Source organism: Phocoena phocoena, chromosome 14, assembly GCF_963924675.1.
Source record: "Phocoena phocoena chromosome 14, mPhoPho1.1, whole genome shotgun sequence".
Lineage (NCBI taxonomy): Eukaryota > Metazoa > Chordata > Mammalia > Artiodactyla > Phocoenidae > Phocoena > Phocoena phocoena.
The window spans coordinates 4,791,666-4,806,523 of record NC_089232.1 but is presented as its reverse complement, the minus strand read 5'-3'; the positions used below and the strand labels follow the sequence as shown (position 1 = coordinate 4,806,523).

At 46.0% G+C, this 14,858-nt stretch overlaps 1 protein-coding gene across 1 annotated transcript in view; it reads left to right on the top strand.

The window, feature by feature from the left end:
• Positions 1-3,950, top strand: part of IL1RL2 (interleukin 1 receptor like 2) — a 48,953-nt gene extending 45,003 nt beyond the window's left edge. The window contains exons 9-10 of the mRNA XM_065891211.1: positions 1,674-1,835; positions 3,440-3,950. Of these exons, the coding sequence (XP_065747283.1) occupies positions 1,674-1,835; positions 3,440-3,858 (581 nt within the window). The 3' untranslated portion in view covers positions 3,859-3,950. The remainder of the gene's footprint in view (positions 1-1,673; positions 1,836-3,439) is intronic.
• The last annotated feature ends 10,908 nt before the right edge of the window (positions 3,951-14,858 follow it).

Below are 14,858 nucleotides of genomic sequence, written 5' to 3'. Positions count from 1 at the left end.
CAGAGGTTAGTTAAGCATGGAGGCACCTGGTGTAAAGGTTAAGTTAAAATATAGCTTTGCTAGAGTGACAGGACAAAAGGGCCTCCTGCAAAGAGCTGCTTCCTGCAAGGAGCTGCTTACATTGGGGTGGGGGGCGGGGAGAGTCGTTGGAACCTCCAGTTTGGAGCGCCTTGGTCAGAAGCACAGGTAACAACTGGGCGTCTGAAGTGGAATGTGATCTTGTGGGACTGAGCCCTTTCCCTGTGCAATCTGATTCTATCTCTGGGTAGAAAGTGTCAGAATGGAGTTGAATTCCTAGACACCCTGCTTGCATCCAAGAATTGCTTGTTGGTGTGGGGAAACCTCCACACACACACACACACACACACACGTATTGCAGTTGGGTCTGGGAACCCTCTTCAGGGACCCAATCATAAAGGGGCCCTCACACTTTCCTGAGTTTTACTTCCAGGAGCCTGACCAAGCTCTGATGGTAAATATCAGAGAAAAATTCCTTTATGTGCTTCCAGCAGGGAGAGGGGGAAAAAGAACCATTTTGAAAGACACCAGAGCATTCTGTTCTTAACAAGGACTGCCCTTGGGATACACTAGTTAATGAGAGGTTAACCTGCTGGCGTTTTATCAGGGGTCTGACTGGCCTGAGCAAAGGGAAATAACAAGCTCCAGCCCTCTCTAGCCATCCTGCCCAACCTAAGGGCAGAGAAAACACTGAGAAACGTTTGTGAATGTCATAGTCCAGAGGCATAGGCTCACTAAAAGACTGAGATCTAATCATAGGACTAGAGAATACTTCCCCTCTTTCCATTCCTCACCACATGTTGCTAAAGACCTACTTAGAGCAAATCCTTTTACCTGGTAGATCACATCCAGCTATCAAGAAAAACTATAAGGCCTATTAGAGGACAAAAAAACCCCCCACAATTTGAAGAGACAGAGCAAGCATTAGAACTAGATATGGTGGGGATGTTGGAATTATCATACTGTGAATTTAAAACAACTATGATTACTATGCTTAGGGCTCTATAGGATAAAGTAGACAGCATGCAAGAACAGATGGGCAATGTAAACAGATGGGAATAGTAAGAAATAACCAAAAAGAACTGCTAGCAGAAAACAAACAAAAATGAAGAATGCTTCTGATGGGCTTATTACTAGACCAGACACCGCTAAGAAAGGAATCTCTGGGCTTGAGGATACCTCAGTAGAAACCTCCAAAACTGAAAAGCAAAGAGAACAAAGACCGGAAAAAAATTAAAAAAACAGAACAAAATATCCAATGACTGTGAGACAACTACAAAGAGTGTAACATACATGTAATGGGAATACCAGTAGGAGAAGAAAGAGAGGAACAGAAATATTTCAAACACTAATTACTGAGAATTTCTCCAAATTAATGTCAGATACCAAACAACAGATCCAGGAAGCTCACAGCACTCCAATTAGGATAAATACCAAAGACAAACAAACAAAACTACACCTAGGCATATCATTTTCAAACTACAGAATAAAAAATTCTTAATGAAGCCAGGGGAAAGAGACACCTTACCTCTAAGTGGGCACCTGGAAGTCATTGAACCCAAGGAAAAAGACATCATGATAGCAACTCAGATTTTCACTTTGTTCACATAATTTGGTAGCAATAATTTCACGAGCTTGTCCCATTTCCTTTTCAGATGGGAAGCTGTATGATGCATATGTCTTGTACCCCAAGCCTCAAAGAGAAAGCCACAGCCATGATGTGGACACTCTGGTGTTGAAGATCCTCCCCAAGGTGCTGGAGAGGCAGTGTGGATACAAGTTATTTATATTTGGCAGGGATGACTTTCCTGGACAAGGTATGTTTTAAATGAGGTATAAAAATAAGAAATGAATAAAATAGAAAGGAACTGAAATTCCCTGGTGGTCCGGTGGTTAGGACTCCGTGCTTCCACTGCAGAGGGTGCAGGTTTGATCCCTGGTCGGGGAACTAAGATCCCACATGCTGCAATGCAGCCAAAAAAAAAGGAAAGGAACCTCTCTCTTTTTGACTTTACAAACAGAAGGAGCTACGCTTGCCTTTCCCACAGAACCACAGGGAGCCTTTCACTCCCCTGCCCACAGCACCAGAGCTGAGGAGGGAGGACCAGGCTCTCTTCTCTCATTAGGCCCATCCCTACAACAGGATAACGGGGATTCCTGGTTGAAACCATGTGACTTTCACTTTGGGTAAGGATATGGTTGACCCATTTGTATGAACCGCTGGATGATGACATACACAGCCTTGGCCAAGAGACGGAAAAGGGACAACTGGTCATTGGCTGTCACATCCTTGAGACTAACCACTGAGTATTTTCTGTCAAATTGAATTTGTAAAAGAGCTCATGTTTAAGGCTGGTTTTATAAACTTCAACTCTCTCCAGCCCTGCCCTACCTAAATAAAATAGAAGTTATATATTTCCCCCTTTTACGAGGAGAGTAGCTTTGGGAAATGCAGTTAACATCACTGAACCTCAGTTGTCTCGTCTGTCAAATGGGGTTGAGAATGCTTCCCTGACTCAGTTGAGAGAATTAAATGAGGTAAAACCTGAGTAGAGACCAGTATGGAGCTTAGCACATATTAGATACTCAATAGATGAAAACGTATGTCTTATCCTATACCTTCTCTTTCTTAGAAGGCGATACAATAAACAGCTGATATTTGAAATATCACCAGGAAACCAAGATTACTACCTAGTGGCCTGTTCTGGGTCATTTTAAAAGGTTTCTAAGAACTTTGGATTTGTAGGCTGCTCCTATCCATAGCTTATCACATCTTTTCAAGTTATGAAATCATCCTCCATGAGGAAATGAAAGTGTGATCCAGTGCTTGTTATAAACCTGCAGAAGAGCTCTCATTTCATAAGCATATCAATATTTATTCATTCATTCACTTCTTCAACAAATATTTATTGAGCACCTGCTATGTGCCAGGTAATGTTGTAGGCACTAGAAATATTAAAATAAACCAAAGAGAAGAAGGAAGTGCTCTTGGGGAGGTTACAGTCTATTCTTACATCCTAAGCATAAGGAGGATATAAAACTTGGCCTTTGTTTTGAAAAAAGACCAAGTTTTATCCATAGTTGGATATTTCAAGAACTTTCCCCTCCCCTTCCCAAGAAATCATTGGGATATGTTATTTGGTTTCAAGTTAGTCTTTTAAGTCCTGGTCATTTAAATAGCTATGAAGCACAAGAGGAAAACACAAATAAAGATTAGTACAACATTTGAGCTAACTACATGTGTCCTATCCTTTAAAAGTCTGCTACTTTTTAAAAAGTATTTATCCTCTAATACATACCAGACCTTTAGCTACGTTTGGAGATACAAAGTTAGACATGATAAGATCCTTGTTCTGAGTAGTGCAGGGTCTGTGGCTCTTTTCATCATGAGATGTTCCGCATCTTCTTTCTTTATTTCCAGCTGTGGTCAATGTCACTGATGAAAATATTAAGCTATGCAGAAGACTGATCATCGTCATAGTTCCCGAAGCGCTGAGCCTTGACCTATTAAGGAACATGTCAGAAGAACAAATTGCAGTCTACAATGTTCTCATCCAGGATGGGATAAAGGTCATTCTGATTGAACTGGAGAAGGTCAAGGACTATACAACCTTGCCAGAGTCCATTCAGTACATCAAACAGAAGCATGGGGCCGTCCAGTGGAGTGGGGACTTCACAGAGCAGTCACAGTGTGCAAACACCAAGTTCTGGAAAAAAGTGAGGTATCACATGCCACCCAAAAGGTGGACACCTTCTCCTCCTGTCCAGCTGCTAAAGAACACGCCCTTCGACCTCATGGACAGCAAGTGGGAGGCCAACGTGGGGTTCATCACCCCGTGATGGAGAGTTGGTTGCCATGTGGTGGCTCACATTTAAATTAGGATGCATTGCATTTGGGCCATTGGCTTGAAGCTTACGGTTGTGTACTTGTGGAAAGGACTGTGTTTATTTGCTCATTTTGCTCAGAGCTACTTCTTTAGGGAAAGACATTACCTCTCCCGAAGCCCTCGTTAACTGACTGGCGCTGAACACTCATGAACACCGATGAGCACGGAGCATTAGCGTTTGAGCCCCTGGGGATGGGACGTGGAGGGCTGCAGAGTGGCAGTTCAGATGTCAGGTGGTTTGGCATGTGGTGTGGCCCTGGTGGGGCTGGGTAGCCAGGATACAGGAGGGCAGTGTGGGCTTGGGTAGGGCTGGCAAAGGTAATGGCCCTCACTCTTCATGCCTGACCGGTTGTGCAAGGCCCTTGTCCTCAGGGAATATTTGCTGTGTCTCTGAGCCCCTCACTCCTCAAATGCAAATAAATACCTGTGACCCCACAGTCTGAGCACCTTGGCACTGGAAGCAACTTTGGGGTCCCCTGTGGGGACCAACTCTGGTGCCACCGAGATTGCCCGTTAATCACCCTGCTGGTGGGCCCCATGCTTTGAAAGACTTTACCTGTCAGACCAAAATAAGTAATCACTCACTTATTTTTCCAGCTGGCCTACGTCAGCCAGAATTCTGAGCCACATATGATAGATGCAGTTACCACACCAAGAGGATGTACTTCTAATCCAAGCAAACAAAAGCCGTCTTTCAGTTAGCCAGCACACGCTCATCACAGGTCAGTTTATGATTTAACAAGTCACAAAGATTTCTGACACTAAAATTGAGCTGTAAACTCTTATCATTACTTTCAAAGACCCAAACGGTTGGAGCTTAGATATAGTCCAACTCTCTTATTCTGTGGTTGACAACAACAGCATTCAAAGGTGGCTGCTATGGTGAGAACGTTCCTGTCCGCAAAATTCATATGTTGGAATCCTAACACCCAATGTCATGCTTTAGGAGGTGAGGCCTTGGGAGGTGATTAGGTCTTGAGGGAGGAGCCCTCATGGATGGGATTGGTGTTCTTTTTTTTTTGACACCTTTATGGGAGTATAATTGCTTTACAATGTTGTGTTAGTTTCTGCTGTATAACAAAGTGAATCAGCTATACACGTATACATATATCTCCTCCCTCTTGAGTCTCCCGGAGCACTTTTAAAAGCCAGGTGAGGGAGGGGTGTTGCAGGGTCTGTGATCAGCTTGTGCATTGTTCTCTGATTAGCTGATGGTAAGGTAGCAGGGTGGTGTCACGGGGGTTAACATTATCAGTCTTGGGACTTCCCCGGTGGTCCAGTGGTTAAGACTCCGTGCTCCCAATGCAGGGGGGCCAGGTTCGATCCCTGATCGGGGAACTAGATCCGCATGCCGCAACTAAGACCCTGAACGTCCAAATAAATAAATATTTAAAAACAAAACAGAACAAAACATTATCAGTCCTTAGGCTCCAGGAGGCCTGGGGCTATGTGCTCACGGTCATCAGTTCACATCTTCCATTTGTTGGAGAGGGGGAGGTTTTTTACATCTGTAACAACAACTGAGGAAACGTGCATCAGATACTGTTACCTGGGTACTTCAGAGAGGAGCTACGGCAAAGGATATGATGGCGGGGGAGGTCTGTCCCGGGAAGGCCCCATGGGGTCCTGCTCGGTTACAGTGAGAGGTGAATAGGTGAGAGTGAAGGTGAAATACATGTGCTGCGCCCCTCATTACCTTTTGGTTCACCTTCCTGTAATGACCGAGCTGGCCACAAAACCCACTTCCTTTGGTCTCCCACCTCAAACGCCGAAAGTCTGCCCATGAGAAAGGGCAGGGTAAAGGCTGAGTCACGTCATTTAAAGGGTCCAGGGAGGGCTGGTCTTTTCCCAAAAGACTGAGGTGCAGATACACACGTGTAAGTGCTCGGCACGCTCTGTGGTTCCACGAGGCACTGTCTGACTGATGTGGGGATGGGCAGCGGAGCCCCTGTCCCTTCGTGCCTCCTGCCATCCCCCGTGCCCCCCCGCACAGTGACTCACAAGGCTTCCTGCTGTGTCCCAGGCCGCTGACCTTTCCTCAGCTCTCCATCCTGCTTCGTATTTATAAACTTTCCTTCAGCACTCATATGTGTGGTTGATTTATCCAGGGCTGTGTCTGGAAAGTTAAGAAAGTGGATAATTCCTCCCTGGTTTCCTTTTTAGAGACTATTCTATAGACGACAAAGCCACAACATCTGGAATAAGTGACGGGCTGGGTCGGGTGGTGACCCGGGCTCTCAGAGCGGCAGGACATTGGGCCTGAACTGCTGGAAGCCACAGATCTCAACAGGAATTCTTCTGGGGCCCTTCAAGGAGGGAAACTCTAAGTGCGTCCATCCCTTCTCTCTTGCCAAACCCAGGCAGCTTCTAAGGGATGCTGACGTTGTCGTAGTGAAACTGAACCCTCGTCCTGTCCTCTTCCCCCTCTGAGAGGAAGGGGAAAGCAGACCTTGTAGCCCTGGGTCTTGTTCTGAGTCACCTCTCCCCAAAGGCTCTTTTATTGGTATTACTATTTTTTAACTCAAATCCACAAATCGAGAACGCCAACACAACGCCTGCCTGTGAGTGGTAAAGGGAAGTGTGGAACCCATAATCTGCATGTTTGCCAGCACAAAACCAATCCACTTAGGTAGGCTTTGCAGTAATGTGTCTATTTTTTCCTAGATAATCTGTTGGTTTGGGTCAACCATTGACTCAAACTCTGACAAAACACAAAAATTAGCTCTTTTCTACTTTGGCAGGGTGTAAACAAGCTGCTTTAATATGACAAGCAGCTGTTTTGTTTTTCCTGCCTTTCTTGACTGCTGTGGAAGGGTTTGCATTCTAAGTGGTCTTTGTCAGAGGCTCTCTTATTAATGACAGTGGCCACTGCTCACCTTTGATGCTCTGGCCTAACCATTCTTAGGAGCAGAGCTGACACTTATCTGCAAGGACCAAAAAGCTTTTAGCGAAGGAGAAGGGAGAGCAAGAGAAAAGGGAATCCACCGGGAGACACCATCAGACGATTGGACCACAAGGTGGGGGTTTTCTTGTCTTTATCAGGAGGCTGCCCAGCCCCCATCTCCCACCCCCCTCGGAAGACATGTAAGTGCATCTTTTCGGATTTCAGGCCCAAAATGGGGCCAAGGGGGTTAGGAGTGCACTCACGCCGACCGAAAACAGGCGGCACTAAAGCGTTTTGCTGGATGGGTCATGCTGTGTTTTGGTCTATCTCATCTTCTCTGCCTGCTTCCAATTTCCTGCTGCAGGAGGGGCTGGGGGTTTGATTCTGGAGACCCAGCTGGGCTCAGCCTCAGAGGAGAGCTGGATGGGGTGAGAGCCTGGCGTCTCGGTGGACAGGAAGCCTGTGCGTGTGCCCCTTCCCCTCTGTGTCCACAGTGAACTAGTAAGCTATAACTGTTGCAAATGTCAGCAGACCAGGAAGAAAATTTCATTGTCAGTTTTGAAATATACGTAATAGTTGTATTTGTTGAGCACTCATGAAAGTGATCAAAATTCTATTTTATCCATTGAGACAATTAAAACCGATTTCTATTACATCTAAGTAACCAGCTGGTCACCGTTTAAGTATTTATACCTTGGTGCTGGTGTCAACTGAAAAACTGGCAAAACCCAAAGTGTGGTTACAGTTATAGAAAAATGTGAGGACAATGTGCAAAAGAAAAAATGTTCCCCCTTACTCAGTGGATGTATTATTTCTTAACCTGCATCACTGGGATCTACTGTTTTATTGATTTATTCACGTTGTCCCTGAACTTACCTGGAAAATCCTGGGGATGGAAGATTCATATGGTGATGGTGCTGTGGTTCCCGCGGGCCCTCTGACCCCCATTTCCCCCCATTTCCCTCTGTTTTTACTCGCCCTCCCCTCAAACACCACCATCTCTGCCATCACTCCCCTTAGCATCTTTCTGGAAAATAAAAACAGTAATAAGGACCGAGGCTTGGGCAGGGGCTGGATGATTTTTCAAAATATCTATCAAACATGGCCAGCTCCCCAGACCAAGCCACGTGCAAGACAGACCAGGGCTGCAGAGCCTGGATTCCCAGGATTTGGCTGAAGGACTCGCATCATCTACCAGCAGCTTTCACATTTTTTAAACTGAGAACTACAGAATTAGATATATTTCACATTGCAACCCAGTAAACACACGCACGCACACAAAAGAATGAAAAAATTTTCTGTTCTATTATTGGTTCTATTCTGTTCTGTTTAGTTTTGCTCAATTTTTTCGAAATGTGGAGCCCAGTCCCTCGATTGTTTAATGACCCACTTACGTGTTTCCAAAGCAATTAGACAAACACAGATCCAGCTTCCCAGCCTGCGGGTCACCACGCAGGAATGATAGTCCGCTTTCTTCAATCGACAGGCTTTATCAAGTAGCGATTTCGGCTCCTCTTTGATTGGCTAACTTCTGGGTCAATTCGTTTTATTTGTTGTTTTGTGACCGCAGGGCAGAAGTCTTCCCAACAGCCAAGCGAACAGAACTTCCTGCCTGTGTAACAGGATGACATCAAGAGGAAAAGAAAGTCGCCCCGTGGGTGAAGAACCTTGTGAAAGAGAAAAGCATTTCCTCTCTTGAGACCCAGGGAAAGCGAGGTTCACCCCCCCCCCCCGACTTGGAGACATCAGACGACACGTGGGTCCTCCCCACGGCGCCACTGCGCCCTCTGCTGGTGGCCGAGACGCTGCTCTCCATCCGTCGGCGCGGAACCCCCTGGGCCAGGGGCTGCATCGCTGGGCAGAGAACGCATCCTCTTCTTCGCTGGCGCTCGCGCGCAGCCTGTCGGGGTCTCCACCTTAAGGCCAAGAGTCTCCTTCTTCTTCTTAGGCTGTGGCAAACGTTGAGAGAGTGTCATTTTCTAAATCTGTCACTGTGTTCCTAATCCTTGGGCTTCCGAGACTGCAGCCATCTGTCCACAAGCTGTGATGGGGAACAAGAGGTCCTGATTATATGCCCACAAGGCAGGGATCTAAGGTGGTGGCTCCAGAAAGGTAGCCCTGCCATCAGACTGCCTGGATTCCAGTCACAGCTCCACCACCTAATAACTGAGTGCATTTGCTAAACTGGTGACGTCTTAGCTTCTCAGGCAAGTCACACACATTGTGCCTCAGTTTCTTCCTCTGTAAAGAGGGGATAATAAAAGTACCTACCTTGTAGGATAACCAGCAAGTAAAATGCTTCTTGGTGCCTAGCGATACCTCAGTGAACACTGGCTTTTATTATTATTATATTGTAATAATTAATATTATTTATACTCTGTTCGTTTGCACTTACTGTTTTTGTTACTACAGTAATGATGACGAAGATGAAGGGTAACATATATGGAGCGCTCACAGCATTTCAGACACTCTTCTGTATGCTTTATACTTACTGATTCATCGTCAGCTCTGTGAGGTGGCCCCCTAAGGACCTTCCTCACTTTGCAGGTGTTCGAGGGGCTTGGGAGGCAGATAACCTGGGCTCAAGGTAGCTAATCTCTCTGTTCCGTTAGCCCAGTGTTCCATCCCTAGAATCCAGATGAGAATAATACCTCCTTGATAAGAGGATGGTACGTATTAAATGCAATATGTGGAAAGCACTTTAAGCCCTAGACAAAACGGCTGGTTGGCGTTACTGTGAATATGGTAAACCCAAGATTACCTTATATCACTGAGTACACATCTAGAGTAGTTCCACCTTAAGAAAAACCTGATTCTACCAAAAAATATATAAGCTCATGAATTCAGAGAGTGATTATATTTTTGCTTTTTTAGTGAAAGTATAGATTACAGGGCTCATTTGATGAGTGATTCTCAAAGTTTATATGAACCAAATTAAAAAAACACGAAACCACAAAACACTGAAAAAATATAGATGTATATTATATGGGATCCAAAGGAAAGGAAGGACATATTTTACTACATAATCACAAGTAAAGTAGAAAAGTGTAGAATAACCTGAAAAAGAATGTGAGCAAGCATATGAAAGATAAATGTTGCCATTCTTAATGCCCCCTAGAAAAAAGGCCAAAGGATGTGAAAAGGAAATTCACAAAATAAGGGCTAATTCGTGCAAATGAATGAGTGAATGAGAAAGTGGAAAACATCGCAAATCACCCGTTGCTACTGGTTTAGGACAGTTGCAATGTGCCAGACTCTATGCTAATCTCTTTAATATACTCTCTCCCTTATTACTCTCAATGATCCTATATTTTCTCCACTTTAAAAATGAATTAATTAAGGATGGAAGAGATCACCCAGGGGTAATGCAGTTGTAAGAAATGCCCTAGGAAAAGTATCACTGAGTGTTTCATGATACTGTAACATTACCATTAAATTTTTTGGTGTGATAACAGTAGCATTGTTAAGTTTCCAAAACAATATATATAGTGAAGCATTTATGGATGAAATACTAAGATGTCTGAGATTTGCCTCAAAATAATTCAGTGTAGGGAGAGGAGGAGCCCTTTAGAGAATGGAGGAAACAAGATGGCCGTGAATGAGGCTCATGGGGGCCCATCATATTATTTTCTCTATATTTGGTTACGTATGAAATCTTCTCCAAAGTAAGCTTGAACATTAAAGTAGTTAAAAAGATTTTTGAAAAAACAACTAACTCTCAGACACTTGGGCAAATTTGCCTATGAAAAAAGAAACACATTTTTCTTTTCTAGCTAGGGGAAAAGGCATTTGGTTGTCTTTTGTTTTCAAAATATAATCAGCTTCTTCTTTTCCTGATTATTTGGTCATTGGAAAAATTCATAAAGACATGAAATTATTTTAAAAACAATATTTATTTGCATTTTGGTGTATATATGGCTATTTACATGGATTTGATCTTGCAATATATATCTAATTGTTCCCCAATAAAATATGAATATATCAGCATAATAACATATAATGGACATAATTACAAGCCAGTAACATAAAACTACATCCTTTTTTGTTGAAATATAATTGACATATAGCGTTATGCTAGTTTCAGGAGTATGACATAATGATATAATATTTGTATATATTGCGAAATGATCATCACAATAAGTCTGGTTAACATCCCTCGACATACATAGTTACCATTTTTTTTCTTGTCATGAGAACTTTTAAGATCTACTTTCTTAGCGACTTTCAAATATACAACACAGGGTTATTAACTATGGTCCCCACACACCATTTTTAATGGTTGCATAGCATTCCCCTGGATAGATGTATTATAATTTTTAAACTAATCCTTGATTTCAGGATGTTTAGGTTGTTTCCAATTGGTTACTTTTGCAAATGTGGTGCATTCGTCTGATGACTTGCCTCGAATAGATGGCTAGAAATAGAATTTCTAGGTTAAGACATCTGAAACATCCTTCCAAATTCCCCTCCAGAAAGTTTGTGGTTGTGACTCATACCACACGTTGGTTGAAGATGACAGAGAGTTAAGTATTTCTTCTAAGGTGTCCCAGTGAAGAATTTCAGGCTCATGTTTGAGTTCCTGTTTTGGTCATAACAATGGGAAATTTCTTGTTTCATATGTTTTTGCATGTTTCAAAAGAGGTGATCAACAAGATACATGGGGTGGGATGTTTGGGGTCTTGAAGGACGCAGTCACACACTTCTCGGTGCTGGGGTGCAGCTGTGCAATTCCCAGGCCCGTCTCCCTGGAGCGGGCATCTGTGGGATCCAGTGTGCTATGCTGCTGGTGGCCCTGGAGGGTGTGGTCTCAAGCAGGACTTTGACGTGGAGGCGGGGCCACTCCTGCAGGTTTGGGTTCTGTTGCTGCCCCATCCAATCGGCTGCATCCTAAACCTTGAGGAGCCACAGTATTGGGTTGAGGAGAGGCCCGGGGCTCCAAACGAAGGGGAGTGGCATCTAGGCTGCCGCTACCGCTACCCACCCTGGTAGCGTAAGTTACTGCCACAACAGCAAGTCACAACCCAACTGTGTTTTCTCCTTTCCCACCCCACCCCAGGTGAGAGAGGCCAATGTCTTTGGGGTCTTTGGTTTTAGGGCCCCGTGGGGAAGAGGACGGAGTTCGGTCAGATAGGCTGCAGTGGTGAGCTGCCCCCCTATGAGGCAGAACCCCTAAAACTAACAGGAGGCTTGTTATTTCAGGATGTCCCTGCCCTGCTTTGACGTCACCCTCTCTGAGTTCATTTCACACACCATAGTTGATAGGGCACAGACATTCTTGAGAAGAGATGCTCGGGCCCTTGAGAAGGCTATAGGTCTTGTGTGTAAGTATTAATATCTGCTTGTTGGAATAAATCAACAAAACCAAATCCTTTATTGGGGGAGGGGTGGGTGCACAATCGCAGGATATGTACTCCTAGCCTTTGTGCTTGAAAAACCATTCCCTTCTCAGTTTTCCCCCTTTTCGGTTTCAAGTAACATCAGTCGGCTTGGAAAATCCCCACAAATGACTAACTGAATGAGATGCAGGCTCTGTCCGTCTCATTCAGGGTAAAAATAAAGCATCCACATCCCTTGACTCTGACAGCGGCCATGAGCGCCCCCGGGGACACAGCCATTGCCTCTGGGGGAGTCAAGGGCCTCCAGCACAGCATGGTGCTGGCAGATCGGCGGATGAATGAGCAATGGGAACGTGGGACGCAGGGATATTTACTTTTGGCCTGATGTTCTTTGTATCTATGATCTGAGACTGTGCCAGATTTCCGTCGCACTGCTGCAGTGCTGGTGTCCCTTAGGAAATTTTGCCCAATGTGGCTCCCGGGGAAGCCGGGAACAGGTGAGCAGCCCAACACTGGGCGGGAGCCCCTCCCAGGGCTGTGCTTGCCCCGCCTCTCAGGGTGTGGCCAGAGAACCCGGAAGATGTGCTTTGCCTGTGTTCCTAGAAGCCCCATCTTTCACACACACACACACACACACACACACACACACACACACCTGCTCCAGCCTTCACCTTCCACACCAACGGCGAGAGTCCAGTCTGTAGACACTCAAGAGACCAGGAAAGAGCCCTGGGAGGTCGTTTGTCAGAGCTACTGTGCTCCAACACGTGTCCCAAACAGGACTTTTGTGGTTTTATTGTCATCTTCTACCATGTGTTCATTCAGCAAATGGGCCTCCTACGTAGATACAAAGATGAACAGAACAGCCCGGTCTGTGCCCCGATGGTCTGTGCAAGCTAGTGGACAGGTGAGGTAGCAACAAGAAGGGGAGAGGAGGGACTTCCCTGGTGGTCCAGTGGGTAAGACTCCGCCCTTCCAATGCAGGGGTCTGGGAACTAGATCCCTTCCCGCATGCATGCCACAACTAAGAAGGCCGTATGTCACAGCTAAAGATCCCGCATGCCATAAATAAATAAATAATAAATAAATATTTTTTTAAAAGGAGGGGAGATGGGCAGAGGGTGCAGGGGGGTGCAGAGCAGAGGGAGAGAAGAAAAAATCATGGGGGAGAAAGTTAACTGATTGGAGATCGTATATCTTATCTGTATCTCTGGCTATCTGTATCATCTGTAATATTTTAAATGCAACAAAGGTCACAAGGGGACATGGCTGGCCTGGATGTTACCTTGCTAAATGAAGAGGCTGCGGGGACCCAGCTGTTTTCCATTGAGCACCCCCGTCCCCCATGGTCCGGCTCCCCACGGCCATCAGGCGTCCGCGTGGGAAAGAGCTGCGGCTAGAAGCCACTGGGATCCTTGAACAGGGCTGTGGCGTCTGCCAAGCTGGTTGGTTTAAATTAAACCTAAGACTAAACCCTCCACCAGACATGTCCGTTTCGGAGAATGGAGAATAAATCATTTAAAGTGGTTTTCCCTTAGTACTCGGGGAAATTGTCCCGAGGTTGGGGAGGGTGGCGGTAGCTGCGGGAGGGGGGAAGATTCAACCTTGCTGATGACAGAGAATCTGGAGAAGAATGACTTGTCCTCAGGGCTGCTGTCCCCTCCTCTGCCCCAGGGCAACCCCCAGCCCCCCAGCCCCGCCCCCAATCACGGCTGGCGGGTCGCTGTGGCGCAGCCCCTCTTGGGAACGCCACCAACTCCCCTGGGAGGTGGCTACCTGTGTGCCCCCAAGGACAAGAACGGACTGTAAAACCCCCTGCAGACAGCTGCAGGAATGTCCCAGACCCTTAAAGCTGGTGCGGAAGCAGACGGCCCACGCGGCGCCCGCGATTGCTCCAAGTGTCCTGCAGGGGGCGCCCTGGCACTTTTTTCTTCAATTTCTAAGGGTTCCTGTAAAGAACTGTAACGTTGATTTGACACAAAGCAATAAAAATCTGTGCTAATAAAATACGGGGAGAGAGCAGACTGGCTAGCTGATTCTACATTCCTCCTCCTTGCCTCAGAAACACAAGAAACGTCCGCTAGAGACACAACTCACAGCCTTAGCTTCTGGTACGGTTGGATGGGTAAGTGTTTCGCTGGTGATTCTTCTAGAGATGGCCCATCAAGGATGGAAAAGTGCAACATGAAATCTCACTCCATCATCCCAACCACTCCCTAAGACTGGCAGGAGGTGGAAGACCCCAGGTAACTGAGCTACGTGACTGTGGTACTAATGTGGTCGCCCCGCACCCGCCAACGCCGAGCCCCCTTCCCCATCAGCTCCCTTAATGAGCACTTGGCAGGATTTGATAGCTTCGTAGTCACTTTTGGTGCTTTGAAGTGTCATTTGGGGTCTAGGGGATGCAGCTCTAGTCCAGATTACGTCATCATTTGAGTCAGAGCCTTTCTGCTCCTCTCTGCCGCTAGGGGGAGATGGGAGCTGAGCCTCTAGTGGTCGGATTGACGGTGGGTGTAGGTCATGCCCCCCTCCTCTTGCTCTCTCTCTCTTACCTTAGTTGGAGCAGTGAGATGGAAAAGATAGAAGCCTGTATCCTTGACTGTACAAGGTGGCAACCCCCTCCCTGGGGCATCTCAGTGGCTGTCCTAGCTCGTTGCCCACGGGACTGAGGTGGATGGATGGTGAACTTCATGTCTTACCTACAAGGAGCTCACACCTGGCTGTCCTTCCAGG